Source organism: Mauremys reevesii, linkage group 6, assembly GCF_016161935.1.
Source record: "Mauremys reevesii isolate NIE-2019 linkage group 6, ASM1616193v1, whole genome shotgun sequence".
NCBI lineage: Eukaryota > Metazoa > Chordata > Testudines > Geoemydidae > Mauremys > Mauremys reevesii.
The window spans coordinates 36,745,481-36,766,279 of NC_052628.1; the positions used below are offsets into that span (position 1 = coordinate 36,745,481).

Below are 20,799 nucleotides of genomic sequence, written 5' to 3' on the forward strand. Positions count from 1 at the left end.
GTTTTTAATCTCTTTAATATCTTAAAAACTGTCAAACAAGGGAGATTTTTTTCTAAAAACTCAAAAATAATTTTTAAAATAAGCCTTAATAATATACATTTCAAATATTTTGTTTTCCTTTTCTTTATATTTAATTTAAAAAAAAAGTTTGCCAAAATACTAAACAAACATTCTCTATATACCAGACCTTGTATAACACTGTTTAATGTTAAACAATAACTAAGTTATATTAACACCATTAGCCCATATATTCCATCTAAATTAATACAACAGTACTATGGGGGTAAGGTTGTAGTCATGATAAAAGATTTCTCTTCAGTTGTTCTCCATGTCCACCAAGAGTAGGGAAAAGAAGTAATGGGCCTAATTTGTAGCAAGGGAGATTTAGATATTAGGAAAATTTTCCTAACTATAAGGATAGTTAAGCAATGGAACAGGTTACCTAGGAAAGTTATAGACTCACCAGAGCCGTCCCTAGGGTACAAAAAATGGGGGCAATCGCCCCGGGCCCTGCACTTTGTAGGCCTCCTCGCTTCATGAGGAGGCAGATGGGGAGGTGAGGGGTGGGGTGGGCATGGGGTGAGGAGGAGCTCCCCTACCAACACCTCCCTCCCTCCCTCCCAGTGCCTACTGCCGATCAGCTGTTTCACGGTGTCGGCTTCTGGAGGAGCTGTAGGGGAGGGGAGAGGAGCTAGGGCTCAGCGCGCTTGGGGGAGGGGGTGGAACTGGGTGGAGAAGAGGCTAGGTGCGGCCTGGACGGAGCCAGGGGAAGCATCCCTGGCAGATAGAAACTTGGGGCCTATGTCCCGGGCCCCGCACCCTCCTAGAGATGGGCCTGTCAATCACTGAAGAATTTTAAGAACAGGTTAGACAAATATCTGTCAGGGACAGTCTATGTTTACTTAATCCTGCCTCAGCTTGGGAGGGATGGACCAGATGACCTCTTGAAGTCCCTTCTAGTCCTCTATTCCTGATTTTTGTGATTTTTTTTTTCCCGCCAGCATTTCAAGGCATTATCTGACTTAACTTTTAAACAGTGCCACTGGTAAACACCACTGTAATTAATGCTATGCATGTTATCAGTGTTAGACCCCTATTCTTACAGTTTCCCTTCTGGCTGTAAAATCTACTCCAGTCTGAAAGCTGGCACTTTTCATGGTCTCTACTCCCATATGTTATCTATTGGATTTTTAAGACTTAATTATAAAGGAACAAAAAAAGATATTTTCAAAAAATCCTTCAGGGTCTTTCTCATGGACTCATGCTTCTATTGCATTGCCAGGCATGCAAACTTTAAAGCTCTTAGACACTGAGGCATCCATAGGAGTCTTATGGGCATCTCGCAGGTAGTGCTTTAGGCTGCTTCCTGCTTCCTGCATCCTAAATTCATATTTTTTGACTGCAGTTGGCAAGTAACTCCTAAGACCTCACAGTGCTTTGGTGATCACTCAGGCTTGCATGTTTTTCTCAAGCTTCACAGCATTCTGCATCCTCTGTATCCTTTCTGGGTCAGTTTCCTGATTTGATGGGTCTTTTTTTTTGCTTTTAAAGCAGTCTTTCTTTTTTGTTGGTGTATTCCTACTTAAGCCAGTGTCCAGTTGCATCAAATGGGTACTTCAGTGAGGAACTGGAACTCTTCTATCCTCATCTGCATTATGCAAGTTTCCAGGGCTAACTTTAATCATAGATACACTGGGTCTTCAGTTTCTAAACTCCTCAGTCTGGAGCTTCTTAGGAATTCAGGGCCTGACCAAATCCAGCCTAAGATCTATCTAGTTCAGTACCCTGTTACCTGGATAGTGGTCAGTACCAGTGCTTGGTTTGTGTCCTGGCAATGCCTAGGTTACTATAACTCATACTCACCAAATAAACAGTGTTATCCCTTCTGAAATGCTGCACTTGGCCTAGGTTGAGTATATCTCCCTACTGCAATTCCATCCAGTGCAATGGAGGCTGCTGCCCTGATCTGGATTTTGAGAAAAGCCCAGGGAAACAAATATTGTGGGGGAAGCTAAAAACTGAACCTATGTAAGGGGGTGTGCCTCCATGAAGGGGAAGGGGCATGGGGCAAAAGTGTTCTTCCACTAACGAGCACTGACTAATCCTTCCTTCACTACACTGCCAGAATAGACTATCAACCTTGCCCCTTTCTGGTCCATCTTGGAGAATAGGAAAGATAAGTCAGCTGAACCACCTTCAGATCATTATGACCTATTTACAAGGGCAAAGTCTAATGGCAATGAAAGTCTTTCATAAAGCAGCCTATAACAGTATTCTGACTCAAGAGTGCCGACTTGCTTATGAACTTCCTCAGTTAAGCATAAGGTCTGGAAGAGGATACCATCTGGCTTTCCTCATATAGCATGGCTGTCCAATAGGTATTATAGTTTCAGCTCTTAATGAGAGTCACTACTGAAATCAGGTTTGTACACCCACCACTAATTCTCTGTAATGCAACTTTGCACCTGGTGGGTTGTGTGCCTGTTCCTCCAGGCAGGGACCTGAATCACAGGCTATTCATCCCTTCTTCCTACTCCTGCTGCAATCACACCATTCTACCCCAAGGTCTTGAAGACCCTTTAGCTCCAAATGTCACCCTCTGACACCTTTTCATTCCCAATTGCTCTTTTATTACACATCAAGCTACTGGGTCAGAGAGGAATAGGACTTCATCTTTGTGCCTGGTTTTCTGATACCTCTGCAGCAGCCAGACAGCTATCAGTAGTGGGACTACTTTGTGCCAGTTCCCATCTTGTGCCAGCTGTCACAATGAGCCAGGTGCCACCTAGACAGCCCATCATTACTGGGGTTCAATCGACCCAGCATTTCCTGCTGGATGGTTGGAAATGGATTTAGCTCAAAATATCCTCAATTTTCTCAGTTTGTTACACCCTTACTGTTGTTCTGACATTTTTTGTGTGTTAATATTTTGTGAGAGATTAAGTAGATATGTGTATTTCTTTAGCTACTGTGAAAAGCCTGAAAATGGCGTGGAATAGAAAATACTATAGTAAATGGCCCCTTTTCATTCCTAATGCATTATGTGCTTGATATGCAGTAATAAAACTAAATGGCTTCTGAATTGCACAGTTGGATACAAGGTGAAATGTTAAAAAGAAAAAAAAATTATGACAGCTCCTGTCTTCTTTCAAACTATTTCTAGCATTTCCATAATTATCTGTTTTGACAGCCTCCTTGTCAAGGGAGGAAGAAATGTACTTCAGTGAGTAGTAATAAGCATAAGGTTTCAATGATTGTTTTGCCCCCAAAAGAGAATAATTACACTGAAACTTACGTTCTATTTAGTTACCACAATGCATACCTGTTTTTTCCTTTTATTTGATCATAAATATTATTTATTTCTGAGGTGGTTGATGAAAACTAACTTCAGTCAGAAGGATTAGTTTACATAGAATTCCAATTCCCTCACCAGAATGATATGCAATTTAGAAATATTCTTTATTTGACACTGTTTGAATCACACACTTTATTTTTGCTTCTGTCTCCTTTCATATTCTTCAATTGAGAAGTTTTAAAATGGAAACTGCTCCATGGAGATTCTAGTATAATTCTCTCTGAAAAACAATTGCACTTACGCATAAAATAGGATTTTAGCATACTAGGCTTTTTATTACTGACACCACAAAAAGCTGCAAAATAGGATTTACAAGTGTTGGGAAATGGTGTGATAAAAGACAAGGGACAAAGAGATCTTTGGAACAATATACTGTTCACCAATGTTGCTCAACATCACTGGAAACCATGGCCAGATTCCGATGCCCTTACTGCATTGTATTGCACCTTACTGCAGGAGTCAGCATGATTTCAATTCACTAATCATACGCATGTGCTACTCAACATCTGTAAGGGTATTGGAATCCATTTCTACCAAAATATTGAGGCTGGAAAGCACTAATCAAAAAGCAGTGGCCTCTTTCCCTAATAGTCACCTGCTGAGGAGGGGAAGAATGTGAAGAATCCATCCTTTTACATATTCTTTGCTCCTTGATTCCTTTTAATCGTTTCCTCGGTTTGATCATAAATTGGTCTATGAGCTGCACAGAGAACAGGGAGAATAAGGTGTGCCCTTTTACCTCTGTACTGGCTATCTATATATCCGTTCACAACACAGTAGTCTGCTACTCCCTCTCCTGCACATGCAAGTGGGAGGAACCTTGGCTGTATCCTCTAGTGCACCAGTCAGCACAGCTGAGACAGTTGAGGGGGGATGTAAACTGTGTCAGGAAAAGAGTTGGTACAGATTACATCATACACTGAGCAAGGAGAGGATCAGGGACCAATCTGTGACTAAGTCATAGTTTAGTAGCTGCTGTGTTCTTGGAGCACCTCAGCTATGCACTGTTCTTTATTCAGGACAGAATGCTAGATGCCAGTGCAGCCCTGAATTATTTTAGTGTTCTTACTCCAACAACTTTTTCTTTTATACATGAGCACACATTTGGTTCTCTATAAAATTCTACTTACTTTTCTTGTCCTGTCATATGTAAAAATCAAACTTAGTTCCTCCCTCCCTGTATTTCCATGATACCATTATGGTGCTGATAAAGTTATTTCACTTTCTAATTTCTATTCATTTCCCCTCCTTAGAATATATTTTTGCCAAGTCTACTGGAAAATAATTTCAACTGATACCATTAAATTCTTTTAACTTAGAAATAGCAATACAGTAGCTCGGTAAAAATTTCAATCGCTTTGGTCTAAACTGGTTTTAAACTAGTGTTCCTGCAAGCTATAGAATTAGTACCTATTATACTTAGCCCTGAAGTGTACCTACACATTTAAAACTCTGTACAAGGCTGTTATAGATGCATGAGCCTATATGAGCCTGTTAATGTGTTGGCTTAGTACTTCCATGTTAAACTTATAATGCCCCTAGACATGATTAATTGCAGTTTTCATGCTATCATCAGTTCATATCAGGGTATTTACGCACCTCTCATTAAAAGGGTCACAAAAATGACATAAGCACCACTTTCACAGAGTATAACCAAATGCTGACCTTAGTAGAATATCCTGAAAGACATCCGTTCAGTTGTGTTTCCATTGTAGGAGAATTACCTTCAATTTTACCCTTTTAAAAACATGTGCTGTTAGAATAATAAAAGAGCTAGAACTTTAGCTGCATATGTTTAGAGATTGGGTTAGGTTGTAAATGAAAGTACCACTTCTAAAACAATTACTATTTTAGCTTAATAATTAGTTAATTTGGGGGATTTAAAAATTATTTTGTCTTACGTTCAAAGAACAAAAAAAGCTTTCCACCAAAATTCTCTAGCCAGTGAAGAAGACAAACTATGTAATTGTCCCCAAATAAAGAAGATTGTTCAGATCAATTTATTGCTGAAATATGCTGGACACACAAGCTCAAAAAAGCATGTCAAAGTAACAAAGCAGTCCACGTTTTAATAATTGTAATTAATCAAAGGGTGTTTTCAGTGAAACTGAATCTGAATAAATTACATTTGACATTGATTTGGCAAATGTTTACTGCTGGTTGGCAGGAATACTTAGAAGGCACATTTTATGCAAAAGCATTACTTGATTAGCCACTGTTTGGTTTAAACAGATTTCTTAGCAAACCCAGATTTATCTTTCTAACTTCAACTGCTCTTCTGTGTTTGCACTGCACTGCACTGCACTGACATTGCCCTTCATTTACTGTTTTAGTTACCACTCCCAGATATGAATGGTTGGATTAATGTTCAATTGCTGAGCTAGAAGGAATTGCTTGGGTCAGAACATTCGGTGCTGGCTGGTGACCAGAGAGCCCTTTTCTCCCTCCCAGATTTGAAACATCATAACCTAATGGCCTATTATTTCATCTTGACTGTTTAACCTGTAAAACCAGAAAATGCATTTAATTAACCTGTTTGGCAATACAATAAAAGTGTGCACATCAGTTTAGCTTTCATCACATTACTAGATTTTAATTGTCTCCTCAGGTAAAAACTTTGCCGTTGTGAAATGAATACTAAACTTTATTAATAACATTTCAAAATAGCTTCTCTGTGTCCTTTCTGTTCACCAAATGTTATAGAAATACATTTCTGCTCAGATGTGCACATGCATTCTTAACAGAGTTTAAAATTCAAGTTTCATGGATTCAAAGATTCCAAAGCCAGAAGGGACCATCCCGATCGCCTAGTCTTACCTACCATATAACATAGGCCATAGAACTTCCCCAAAATAATTCCTAGAACATAGCTTTTAGAAAAATCCAATCTTGATTTAAAATTTGTCAGTGATGGAGAATCCATCATGACCCTTGGTAATTGTTCCATTGGTTAATTACTTTCATCATTAAAAATTGATGCCTTATTTCCTGTCTGAATTTGTCTAGCTTCAACTTCCAGCCATTGGATTGTGTTATACATTTCTCTGCTAGACTGAAGATCCTGTTTATTAAATATTTGTTTTCTATGTAGTTAGTTATAAGTTCTGATCAAGTCCCACCCCCTTAATCTTCTCTTTATTAAGCTAAATAGACTCAAGGAGTTCAATCTATCACTATAAGGCATGTTATCTAATCCTTTAGTCATTCTCATGGCTCTTCTCCCAAACCTTCCAATTTATCAACCTCCTTGACTTGGGAACATCAGAACTGGACACAATATTTCAACAGTTGTCACACTAGTGCCAAATACAGAGGTAAAATAATCTCTACTCCTATTTGAGATTCCTGTTTATGCATCATGTATTGTATTAGCCCTTTTAGCCACTGCATCGCACTGGAAACTCAAGTTCAGCTGATTGTCCACCCATGACCCCCAAATCTTTTTCAGAGTCACTGCTTCCAGAATAGAGTACCCCATTCTGTGTGTATGGCCTACATTCTTAGTTCCTAGATGTATACATTTACATTTAGCTATATTAAAACCCATATTGTGTCCTTGTGCCCAGTTACCAAGCGATCCAGATTACTCTGTATTAGTGACCGGTCCTCTTTATTATTTAACACTCCTTCAATTTTTGTGTCCTCTGCAAATTTTAGCAGTGATGATTTTATGCTTTCTTACAGGTCCTTGATACACATATTAAATAGCATAGGACCAAGAATCAGTCCCTGTGGGACCCCTGCTCAATGATTCCCTGTTTACAATTACATTTTGAGACCTCTCAGATAGCAAGCTTTTAATCCATTTTATGTGTGCCATGTTAATTTTATATTGTTCTAGTTTTTTAATCAGTGGCATGTGGTACCAAGTCAAATGCCTTACAGAAGTCTAAGTGCATGATATCACCACTACTATCTTTTATCAACCAAACTTCAAACCTCACAAAAAAAATCAAGCTAGTTTGAGAGGATCTGTTTTCCATAAATCCATGTTATTAGCATTAATTGTTACCATTTTTAATGCTCTAGGAATCAAGTCCTATATCAGCTATTCCATCATCTTGTTTGGGATCAATGTCAAACCAACAGACCTATAATTATCCAGGTTGTTGTCCCCTTTGCCCTTTTTAAAATATTGGCACAACATTAGCTTTCTTTCAGTTTTCTGGAACATCCCAGTTTTCCAAGATTTACTGAAAATCAAAATCAGTGGTCCAGCAAGGTCCCCTCAGCCAGCTCTTTTAAAACTCTTGGATACAAACTCTCCAGTCCTGCTGACATTTAAAAATCTCTAACTTCAGTCACTGCTGTTTATCATCTTCCTGAGATACTAGTGGAATGGCAGAGTGTTATCATCAGATCAGTATTTGGGAAAAATAGATGATGATGGTCTGAACAGAATATTTATTGAACACTTCTGCGTTTTCTGCATCATTATTGATAATTCAATCATTTCCATCAAGTAATGGACAAATACCATTGTCAAGATTCTTTTTTTTGTTGTTGTTCCTAATATACTTTAAAACCTTCCATCCTATTGTTCTTAACACTGCTGGCCATAGATTTCTTCTTATGTCCGTGTGCATCCCTTATCAATTTTCTGCAATTCTGAGCTTCTGATATATTTGTTACTGTAAAATTCCCATTTCTTACATAATTTGTTATATACTGTATACGTGTTCATAAGCCGAATATTTTTGGTAAAAAAGTGACGCATCAAAGAGGTCTACATCAAAATTTGATTATTTTAAACTCTATACCAGGGGTCTATGGCGAACCGCAGCCACAGGGAGCTGAGGGGCTCCATGCCTGCAGACACTCCAAGTAAACAAAACGTCCTGACCTGCCAGCGGCTAACCCTGATGCTCCGGGAGCCGAAGTTTTCCAACCCCTGAAATATAGGGTCGGCTTATGAAAGGGTCCTACAGTTTTTGCTATTTTTACCTATCCATTTTGGGGGGTCATCTTATAAGCGAACAGGCTAATGAACAAGTATATACGGTATATAAAAATGCCTTCACTTCCCCTCTAAACCAGGTTGGTATTTTAACCAATAGAGCTTTTTTTTTTTTTTTTTTTTTTTTTTTAATTGTGGGATTCAGGCTTTTTGGGTATCAAGTGAAGTATTCTTAAACAGTTTCCAATTATCATTCACATTTTTCAGATTAAATTCAGAATTAAAAAACAAACAACAAAAACCACACTTTAAATGCCAGAGACTAAAACGCAAATCTCCCATGAATATGCAGTATCTGAGTAATTCAGACAAAGGGTGTTGCTGTGTCCATATCTTTCTCACTTTTGGCATCCAACAATTGTGCACCTAATCCTATATCAGAAGCCAAATCAAGAAGCTGTGTGAATTTGTCAAAATATATAAAGTATTTATGATAATTTTGGATAATCTAGAAAGCTGGCATTTTTTAGATCACCATAAGGTGTCCATTTATTTTTAAATTGCATTTAAGACCAACCCCATGTAAAATCCCAACTGGAATTATTTACAGAAATTAATAAAATAATCTAAATGTTACAGATATTGGATTGTCAAATTATTTCTTTAAAACGCCACTCCTGCCTGCTAGTCCACATGTGCAATATATCTAGTTTTCTATATGCTCAGAACAAGGATGGCTTTCACTTTTCCTTCAGGAGACTGACAGCCACAACATGGGAAAACTGGGCCTTGAAGATCCAGACCAAGGCCTTGTACTGGCAATGGAAGTTTATGGGGAGCCAATGAAGGGATTGGAGTACAAGTGTGATGTACTTATGAGGTACAATTAAAAACCCACAGCTGGCCTGTGCCAGCTGACTCAGGCTTGCAGGGCTTGGGCTAAGGGGCTATTTAATTTCAGTGTAAATGTTTAGGCTTGGGCTGCTGCCTGATCTCTGGGACCTTTCCACCTTGCAGACTCCAGCCCAAGCTTGAACATCTACACTGAAATTAAACTGCCCTTTAGCCTGAAGCCCAGTGAGCCCAAGCTGGTGTCTAATTGCAGTGTAGACATACCCATGGAGGCCTGTGAAATTGAGGAGATAGACATTCAGAAGTGAGGGCTGTCCCACCAGGGAAATTTTATTGTGTTGCTAACACTTGGGAGGGATAGCTCAGTGGTTTGAGCATTGGCCTGGTAAACCCAGGGTTGTGAGTTCAATCCTTGAAGGGGCCACTTAACTGATTGGTCCTGCTAGTGAAGGCAGGGGGCTGGACTCAATGACCTTTCAAGGTCCCTTCCAGTTCTAGGGGATTTGGTATATCTCCAATTATTATTATAATATACATGGGGGAGGGTTCCTGAAAGCCCCAGCTCCTGGAGTTCAGTAATTTTGTGAGATTTCAGCTATCATTTTTTTTAAGTTGTCCTGCTTGATGAAAACATTAATCAAGGAAACTCTTGAGACTGAAAAGCCAAAAGGCACAAAACCATCCTCCCCCCAAATTCATTATTTTCTTTTAATCTTATGATTTTGGGGCCTGCCTCATGACTTTTGAACTCCTGATGATGGGCAATGCTGGAAGAACTCGTTGACACCTGAAAATTCTGAAAGCCTCCTGGTACTCCACCCCGAACGAGAAGAGCAAGGTAAGTCGATGGGAGAGTTTCTCTCGTCGACCCGTGCAATGTAGACACAGCAGTAAGTGGACCTAAGCTATGTTGACTCCAGCTACATTATTCATGTAGCTGGAGCAGTGTAACTTAGGTCGACATACTGCGGTAGTGTAGACATAGCCTAAGTTTTCAATTCTCTCTAGAAAACCAAGCTACTCCACTGCCAGGCCAAGGTGCCAGTGGTTTGTACAGCAGTCCACTTATTGTCCACTGCATTGACCCTCTAACTCTGTGATCCTCACTCACACGCCCCACCTGAGAAAATCACCATAGTTCACAGAGACTAGCTCTATCAGATTAAGAACACACATGAAAATTTAGAATGACCATGACATGAAAAAATTTAAATCCATCTGCCAACACTAAAGGTTTTTCCCACTGCAAAGGAGGCAAAACCAGCTTTCTACTCCACAACCACTACTACAGTAGAATCACAAGCAGCAGAACTTTCCACATGATGAATTGGTTAATCAATCATCAGTTTTCAGCATATAACCCAGACAAAGAACCCAAGCTGTAAAACGCATTCATCAAACTTCACTGAAAAGATCAACCAGATATGAACGGAACTAAATATGAAAACTCCATTCCTGACCAGCCTGTATTCCCTAATTCCACCACCCTTCTCAAACTGTGGCCCTGTCATGCTTACCAGAGACCAAGAAGCCCTTAAAAAAAATTACAGCCACACTTGCAACACAGAGCCATAGCTGGCTGGCAACAATGAGCAAAGAATAACTATGCCGACTACTAATGACAGATATCAATGACACCTTCATAGGAGGTCTGCTCCATCCTCAAGAATCCAAATATCGACTCAGAAAAATCTCTCCAACTACTGTCCTACTTCCAACATCCCATTCTTAGTCACAATTGAGAAAGTAGAAACTACCAAATTCCATCATGAGCCATCTGCTATCATCCTGGATGCCTTGCCTTTGGGCTTCAGATCAGAGCACAACTCAGAGACAGCCCAGGTATCACTAAAAGACAATCTCCTTAAGGCAATGGTCATTTTACTGGACCTCTCTGCAGTTTTTGGCACATTAGACTGGAAGGTACTGATAAATACATCAACACACAACAGAGCTGGAGTATACAGCACAGCACTACATTGCCTCCAATCATTCCTTTCCAGCAGAACACCGAGAGTGGTGACGGATAACTGCTCCTTCTCCTCGAATAACTTAACCTGTTGAGTCCTGCTGGGATCCAAACAATCCTCTCTTTTCATCAATATCTATATAAAGGTAGTTGGAAGAGAGTGAGATGTCATGGGCTCTACTGCGAATACTGCATTGATGATACCTAAATGTGTATGTCATTCTTCACTGATGCAACAACCATCATGTAGGATAGGTCCATCAATGGCTATTAACCAGGATGGCCAAGGATGCAACGCCATACTCTGGGTGTCCCTAAACCTATGACTGCCAGAAGCTGGGATTGGACAACAGGGGATGGATCACTTGATAAATGTACTTGTTCTGTTCATTCCCTCTGAAGCATCTAGCACTGGCCACTGTCAGAAGACAGTATACTATGCTAGATAGACCATTGGTCTAACCCAGTATGGCCATACTGGTGGCCATCATCACTCAGATGTCCAGAATTGCTACAGGAGATCATCTTCTGGATGAGAAGCAGCTGGCTCAAACTCAAGCTAGGCAAGGCAAAAGTGATGCTGATTGACAGGGGAACTGCTTTGAAGAACCATCTTAAACACTTCCCTGGAACCCTTGCATTCCATAGGAGGGATACAGTCCCCAATGCAGTAAAGTTGTGTAAAGCCTCTGGGTCCTGTTTTGTTCATTACCAAACCTGGGCAACTAGGTAGCCTCAGTGACCAAAAATGCCTTTTTCACATCCATCTTACTAGCAAACTTTGCCCCTCCCTCACAGATGAGGACCTTGCCACAATAATCCAGGCACTTGTCATCTCCAAACTGGATTAGTGTAACTCACTGTATCTGAAGGTGAATGTCTAAACAATGTAAAGATTCCAGCTACTGCAAAATGCGGCTGCCTCTTTCCTTCATGGTTAGTCTTTTTATTTCAGTTAATGAATCTTTTCTCCTGAGTTCTGCTCTACTCTGAGTAATAAAGAGTACTTTCAGCATTCTTCACATATTATGTGAGCACTTAAAATCTACCTGTTGAGAATTTCAACTTCAAAATCCTGACATCCTTAGTTTATATTTCCTGGGAAGGTCATGAGAATCGAGTCAGGACTTCCACAAGTTTAGCTGGCTAATGGATTTAGTGTGTTATCTCTGATACTTATTGGACAGAATTGAGCTTGTCTGTCCCCTAAAGGTCAGAGCACATTACGCTTTAATATTCTTTTATTGAGCTCTCTGCTGAAATGCCCTCTAGCCATGTTTATTTGGGCAGTCAGTAACTAAATTAGGCCATTTTATAAAATATTTCAGTTCAATTTAGTGACAAACTTGCTAAATGAGAAGCTAAGTCACTCTTCTAATCCTAGAGCAACAGTTAAAAATACTTCTCCATACCTGTCACTTCCATACAGTATATAGCACAGTGAATGTTTATCTATAAAACTTTTCTAGTCATAGTGTAAATGCAATCTCTTAATTCCTTAAAGAGTCAAATTCTGCTCTCTTCTCCTGAGGCACAGAGGGTACCATATGGTGCTGCTGTGCAAAATTGGGGGGGAGGAAGAGTTCCATAGGAGTTCCCTGCGCATTAGCCTGCACTGAGGAAGTCAATGTGAATGTGTGCCGTAGGGAGGTGGAAGAGGGAGGTAAGGAGGATTCATGGCTGCTACTCTGATCTACAATCTACTCCTCATGTAGAGAGGGGTGAAATCAGCAAGGCTGCAAAGGACGGTTTCCTAATGCCTCTTGCAACTACTTGGGCTGGATACTGCAGACAGGATTTGAAGCTGAATTGATAAAAAGCGTGATATCTAAGGAACAGTATATTTTTAGTGAGTTTTAATGATATTTTTCCCATAAATGAACTATGGGTGTATATATAATATATTAATCATAATTAGTCTTGGAAGGAATTGCTTCTTTTTATAAATTTTAAATTTTCACTTTTTGACTTACTTTTGCACTAATAGGAAATCTTAAACTTGGTAACTAAAACTGTAATGCCTTTAGAAGCTGAGATCTACAGCATTCAGGAATACAATCATATTACTGTACCTAATATACCTGGGTGGATTTGATTTAAATCAAATTGATTGAAATCATGATTTAAATCACTAGTCAGGAAGACTCGATTTAATCATGGATTTCCACATAAAAGTGCGTTCCTGTTGGTTGGTATAACCTTAATACATATTCTTTACAATGCAGAGATAGATGAAATCCAAACTGGGTCTTTTTACGGTCTGCTGCTGTTTATAGGTTTTCCCTTCTAGTGAGAGAATGGTGTGGTATATCTTCAAATTGATGAAGGCTACACTCAGAAAGACTTCTGGAATATGCTGTTCATACAGTTTCACTTTTGTTTCTACTGCCTGTCCCTTGCTTCTCACATTTATCTCCAGACTACTTCTCCTTGTCCAGATCTATTCAGCCCCCAACAATCTTCTATTCATTGAACTTTTTGAAACTTTGCACTTTTAGAGAGGTAAGGGATTGACTCTGTGTACACAAATTTGCAGAGGGACAATAGGGTTGAGGTCTGTTATTTCTCGCCTCTATATATTTATTTTTTTAAAACATTTTTGTTATCAAGCATGTTATCTCTGGAGACATGAATCCACAGTTTGAGAACTGCAAAATTAAGCATATCTAATGGTATCTTCTAGATTTAGCACTGAGTCCCATTGGGTAGATAGAAAGATTAACCGAAATAATCTATACAGAAGCCCTTGGGTCCCTAATCCATGAACTATTGGATCTCATTTACAAAACTTTTCGTAAACATTACATGAATATATTGTCTCATACCATAGAAATAGAATTTTTAATCCCTATTCCATGATCAGATATCTTTGAGCTATAATGTATCTTAATTAAAACTATCTTCAGATAGGTGTGTTTTCCTCAAAAAGCATTTTATCAAAAAAATCCAATTTAAATTTAAAAAATCCATTTTTTATATATTTTTTAAAAATCTGATTTTTATCTACCCCGTAATATACATATTTCGCTTTTGTTATTAACTAACCTCTAGAATGACAGCAAAAGAGTGCACCAGTTGTTGATGAATTCTGTATACAGTATATGTCATGCTTATCATGACACTTTCTGTCTCTGCTTAAGATTATTAATAGTGAGATTTGTTTGGTCAGCGTTTGGGTGGAGGGGGAAATAAAAAATGAGTGCCATTTGCTGGCTGAAATTGAATCCTTCAAGTCTAATAATAATCCCTTTCATCTTCAAAACATAACTGATCAGTACTAACACCTCCTCTAAAATAAGATAAAGTATTCACATTTTACAGATGGGGAAATTTAGACAATGTAAGACACTTGTCTGAGGCTACAAAGAGTGTCAGGGTCAGAACTGAAATTAGAACTCAGGATATACTTCACCCCAAGTCTTCTGCTCAGACCACCAGCCGGTATCAATGTCTTGAAACACATTCTGAATTCTGTTTGCAAACAGGGAAATGTTCTTTTTCTGTTTTTTATTTGTTTTTGTTTTTTAATGTTCAGAACACTATTTAATTTCCAGGTGAACTGCCCCAAGAAAGTGAACAGAATCTGATAAAACACAAGTTACAGATTGATAACACAGCTAAGAGAGGTGGTGAAATGCATTCTAGACTGTCTCTAACTTGCATTAAACAAGGTCCACCTTTAGCATCTGTGTTTGCTTGTGTTAAATGTTTAAAAAACAACCCTTTTAAGACTGAGCCTATTTTTCTGTTTGTATTACTCACAACACTTTAAATTAAAACAAAACTCTTAAAAATATCCAGTTTACTGTCACATATACACTGATGTTTACATTTTGCATTTCAATACCAACAGTGAAAATCCATGAAGTAAGTTTCCCTTCTGTTTATAGTTCATTTCTCTTTTAAGTTATCATTCCTGCAATGTTTTGGTTGCAAATGCTGCAAGTGGAATGTTTGTTTAAAAACAACTTTCCAACTGAAACTTTAAAAAATACGGAAACATTTGTATTGGTCTTATGTTTTGTAGAATCTTGTTTATATGAAAATTATACATTTTGATTGGACAGTGCCTGTCTTTAAAAAACAAAACAAAACCCTTTAGCATCCATGGACAAAATTTTTACAAGAAAACTATCTGTAACATTATCTGTTTGGGCCAGTTTTTCAAATGTGCACATTTCTACAAAACTCCTGACTCATACACTCAAATCAGGAGTTTCTTGCACACAAACCTCTGCTAAAATGTATATATTAGTTGCAAAAATTTTATGCATAAATTGAGTGAATACAGATTCTTTCATTTTAAAGTCTGCCTCTGAAGTATGTAGATTGCAAATGATTCATTCTTAGACTTTGCAATATTGATTAATACCAATTAAGAAAAATACAATGGATTATTTCTTTCCTGATTTCTATGGTGAAATCCTGGTGCCAGGCAAAATCAAAACTCCAATTTCACAACAGCTAAGGATAGTGTAGATATCAGAGATGTTTTTATTTTATTTTCCATGCGCCTCTTAGCCAGTAAAAGCTGTTGAAGCAATTAACATTAGCGCATCCTTTAAAACCAAACTACAGTTTCAAATCAGTGAATAAAATGGACCCTAAAACATACAGGATTTAGTTAAAACTATTTTCATCTGATCCTGTAAGGCTCATTTCATTAATATCACTTGCAAAGATTTGGGATTAGTAAATAACTGTTTCAAAAAAAAAAATGGACTAGATCCCTACATTTTTAGTACCAATTTTAATATCCGTTTAACAGACTATAAACACTTCCCAGATACTAAAAGCATATGTTTTGATTATTTAAGGGTGAAAGACTTACACAAGACAAATCTGGAATAAGTCCTTGGAAATCAGTTAAGTTATTCTAGATTTACACTAGAGTATGGTAAATGAGGGCAGACTTGGGACAATGTAAATTCATTATATTACATCTTGACAATGATGAAGAATCATTACTTTGCTGTTCTAGATAATTTTTATCCCCATTCTAGATAGTGGGGATAATACCGTAACAGAAAGCACACCCTGCACACGATTGTAATAATCTTTGAGAAAAATATGCCTTGTAAAGTGTTATTTGAAAACTAATAACTCACTGGTCAATATTATCATGATGAAATATGTGTAGCAACATTATATGAAAAGTTAAGAATTCCTCCTGAATGATATTGGTAGCACATGTTTAAACCCATGCAGCCCCAATTAGGTAGGACTGGAAAAGCAGCTCTCAAACAAAGGACTGTGTATTTGCCTTAATTTACATATAGGTAGTAAACAAGGTCCTTAAAACAACAAGAGGGAGCAAGGCAAATCTGCATTTTAGCAAACAATAGCATGAAACCTTTTTTACCAGGAGACCCCACATATCCATCTTCACAGCTGGAAGGAGCTTTTCTAGGGGTAACTATCTGGAAAATCCATTTAAAAAGGCAACTGAACTAGAAAAGTAAGGGGTAAAAACACCCCAAGTTATTTCTCCCTATCCATCTCTCTCCTTTACCTAAGAAGAAAAAAGAAACACCTTTTGGACTCCAAGAGCAGATCCTGACCAGAAACTTGGTCAGCAATGTTATTGGGAACCTTTGGTAAGAATTTCACCTTGAAGCAAGTGTAGTTTAAGTTTAGCATTTTATCTTTGTTTTTTTGTAACCGTTTCTGACTTCAATGCTTTATACTTGTACTAACTTAAAACCTATCTCCTTATAGTTAAATAAACTTGGTTTAGTCTTTAAATAAAACTCATCTAGTGTTGTCAATTGTTTCAGTAACTCCATTTATCATAGCAGACTGTTCTATACTGATCTCCTTAGAGGAGCAACAGAAGTAATATATCTGTATTGTCCAGGAGAGGGCTAGACACACATTTTTGGGGGGAAATTCAGGACTGAGTGTGTGTTGGGGGTCACCTTGTAAGTAGTAACCAAAGTCTGGAAGCCAGAGGATGGCTGGGGTTTGATGACAGGCTCCTGAGGTCAGATTTGCTGGATCAGGGCTGTGGCTATACACAGATATTCAGGCTGTGACCTGCATGCTGGCAGGCTGTTTCTTAGCAGCACAGGTGGGAGCTATAGCAAGAAAGCATTGTAAGACACTCTAAGTGGCAGGGAAGAGGTGACAACACCTCACTGGTCTGGATTGTATCCCAGAGTGTCATAACCACCTACTTCACAAAGGTTTTTTAAATACTTTCAGATCTTTGGGTGGAAATTACTATAAAAAGCATGTAATCTTTCCTGCTTTTGCTTTTCAGTCTTTGCTATCTCATACAATCTAAGCATTAGGGAAGTTTTATTATTGATATACACAACATCACCTAGTGTGGGATATATCTGAGCAGATAAAGAAAAGGGAAATCAAAACTCACTTCTTCCCTATTAAGTATTTTTCTTATTTTCAGAGTTTTCTGGGCACTATTTCCCCATTTTGCTTTATTTCCACTCATACCTGTTTTTGGAATCTTTCTGATTTTCCTCTCAGCAAGATGGCAAGTATCACTATTAGTGACTGCTGCTGTGCTAATAATTTTTTGTAGAGGTTGTTACCTGAAGCATCTGGTTCATTGTCCTGCTCCATTGGCACAGTTTTCTGCCACAACTACATTACCCCCAGGATTATGAAACCAAATCAGGTCTCTTAAGTTTTTTTACAAAGGATCTTAGGTGCTTTCTTTTATCATGGGGATGTGTGATATGCAAATGATGATTTGAAACAACTGTGTGATATAAGGTCTTACATCAGAAAACTGTGGAAGGTGCAGCAAATTTTGTGTATTTTCACATTCTGATCATAAGTGTATTTAACAAGCCTTCCATTTTGATCTAATATCAGCTTTGAATAGTGCAATTCAGCTCTGCTTTAACAAGTTAATCAAAATATTGGAGTACTTTTTTAGCTATGACTAGAATTACAGTAATACGAAGCAATGCACCTTGACTGTCTTTATTTTGCAAACGCATATGAAGAGAATGTATAAAATTAAGTTTAAGAAAAAAAAGATACCTATGGGTTTTAGTGATGCTATTTCAGTAGTGTAAATTACATTGATGTCTGCTTTAACTACTTTCCTTCTTGCCTGATGACTTTTTGCAGGAAATTTTTAAGAATGAAATCTGTAGAGAAGAAATAAAACTGAAAATCGCAGCTGCTTCTGAAAAGGACAGTCCCCTTCAGACGAAGGAATATGAGGGACTTGTTGCTGAACCAGTTCAAACTCAAATTAAAGGCCATGCATCATCACCTTACTATGGAAAGAATGAGCCTTCACCAGACCCATCCAGCACTGCAAAAACCTTTCAGCCAGGTTCCTGGATCCCACCAGACAGCAGTAGCCGTAATAAATAAACAGTTGTAATGTGAAAAATCTTGCCAGTGAATTGCACAGATAATTGCTCTAACAAGCAACATGACTGAAGAAAACTTTTTCATTTACCAACTGTTGTGTGAGAAATAAACTGATAATTAATTTGTTTTTACACAGCCAGATCTTAGACATCATTGCATTTAGTTATTATTGTGACTAATTAGTATATCTTAGTATAAAACTGCTACTTAATTTGTGTTTTTTTAAAGAAATTGGTCATCTTTTGTTATTCTTGAGTTCATTCTATTTAGTTCACTGACATAGGAAAATGTCATCATATACTTTCTTTTGACAGGCATTTTTCCTTAAAGGTAACTTTTTTTTTAACTATAACTATAATCTGGTCTTCAGCATAATGGATTTCACATAGCTTATTTGTAGACATGAAGCTTAGAAATGACCATTTGCATTATCAAATCTAGATTTGTTGCTTAATCATCATGTATTTCTCTGGAATCCCAAAGAGTTCCTTGCCTATTTTTGCCTTTTAATATAGTCAATGCTGTTGGCTCTCCTCGGTGATTTTAGGGTCTGTTTGACCTCATTAACATAAAGCACTTCAACAATAGAGAGAGACAATATTGTTAATTTTAGGGGACTATATTTTGTAACTGCATTAATAGATGGTAAAAGCAAATGTGTGTCTTGCTGGCCATCTGTAAGTAGTGTAAAGTGCTATATGGAATCAGTCTGAGTCAAATAAGAGCAGGTTTTCCAGGAATTTAAGATGAGCTAGGCAGCGTCTACACCAAGAGCCAACAACCTTTCAGAAGCGGTGTGTTGAGCCTTCACTTATTCACTCTAATTTAAGGTTTTGTGTGCCAGGTCTCTCTAAGTCTAATATATATAACTAAACTATTATTGAATGTAAAGTAAACAAGCTTTTTTAAATGTTTAAGCTTCATTTTTAAATTAAATTGCAGAGCCCCCCAGACTGGTGGCCAGGACCTGGGCAGTGTGAGTCACAGGTTACCTACCCCTGGTCTATACCAATAAAATTTGTATCAAGATAACGGGAAAGGCCAGTAATGGTGTAGCTACATCAGTGATAGTAGAAGTGTAAAAATTAGTGTAAACAGGGCAGACTTTGTCCCTCTTCCCCCCAGTGCTATTAAACCTGCTCTGTACAGGTTGTCCTGACTTGGTGGTAAAAGCAGCTGAGCTTTGTGTTAATGACTTAGCACACCTGATAGCAGTGGAGGGTGCTCTGGCTCAGTCTCCCTAAAAGCTGTGGCAAACAGGCCCTAAATTCTGTGCTGAAGGTGTCAGACTTGTAACAGCTTCAACAAAAAACTAAAAACTATTGAAATATGAAAAATATCAGACAATACTCATTCTAATATTCAGCTTTGGATAGCAGTGTTAGAATGTCTTTCAACTATACATTACCCCAAAATGTTTAATTTGTGATGTGTATTATCCAAATCAAATCCTAACTTCATTACAGAAGTTATCAGACAGGAAGAGTTGGAGCCTTTGGCTCCTGTGCAAGGGTCACTTAAGGTTTCAGGCCCTTGAGAGGCAGTTGAAGAAAAGATGCATGTCTTTTTTCTCATTTCCTATCCATATACATGGTTTGACACTTTGATCTCTTGCTTCACTGACCCAGCACACTTTGAAAAGAACCAGCTTCTCCCCTGGTAGATGTTTCTTAAAATGATCAGTGCTGATGTTAACACTTACTGTCACTAGTTTTCAAAGTTAGCCCCACCTTTGCACTGAATGGACCATGTATTTGTATCCTAAGAAATCACTGGTTTGTTAATTTAGAAGATTGTAACCGTAGATTATGAAGGCAAACATGATTTTTTAATTAAGTTTGGATTCTTTTGTTAAATTCTATCAATTTTATAGCCATGGAATTGGAAATAAATGTAAAGGGCCAGTGCTATATTATTACCCCACTGTACTGCTTCTCTCCTCCACCATATTCCCAAACAATTTTAGAAATAGTACTGAATGGTATGAGGTGGAGACTGACCACTATGAAAGATTGTATATGATAAAGGGAAAAACTGTGTGGTTATTACTGCTTGCAAAAGGGAAATAGTATTATTTCAAAAAAATACATTATTTTGATGGGTTATGCCATGGTGTGAGACTGAGCAGAGTGAGTTTGGATCTAGGATCTGCCCTGCAGCTGCCAAAAGAAAAAGCTTAACTCACAACATTGTTCAGCAGTCAAGGTAGACCATCTTACCCAACCTGATACCAGTCCCCAGCCACTGCCTGAATTCCCCCTTGCTCCACTCTCTCATTTTCAAGTTTATCTTCAAGGCCATAGTTGTCTGACCTGTTTTTGTACCACCTTTCTGTCCATCCCATCTACCGAAGGTGTTCGTTTTGATGCTTCT

General features: G+C 38.1%; 1 protein-coding gene across 2 annotated transcripts in view; it reads left to right on the top strand.

Annotated features, from left to right (window-relative positions):
• Window positions 1-18,960, top strand: part of NDUFAF2 (NADH:ubiquinone oxidoreductase complex assembly factor 2) — a 123,307-nt gene extending 104,347 nt beyond the window's left edge. For both annotated transcript variants that reach the window (XM_039543193.1, XM_039543194.1), the window contains one exon: window positions 18,175-18,960. In XM_039543193.1, the coding sequence (XP_039399127.1) occupies window positions 18,175-18,426 (252 nt within the window). In that variant the 3' untranslated portion in view covers window positions 18,427-18,960. The remainder of the gene's footprint in view (window positions 1-18,174) is intronic.
• The last annotated feature ends 1,839 nt before the right edge of the window (window positions 18,961-20,799 follow it).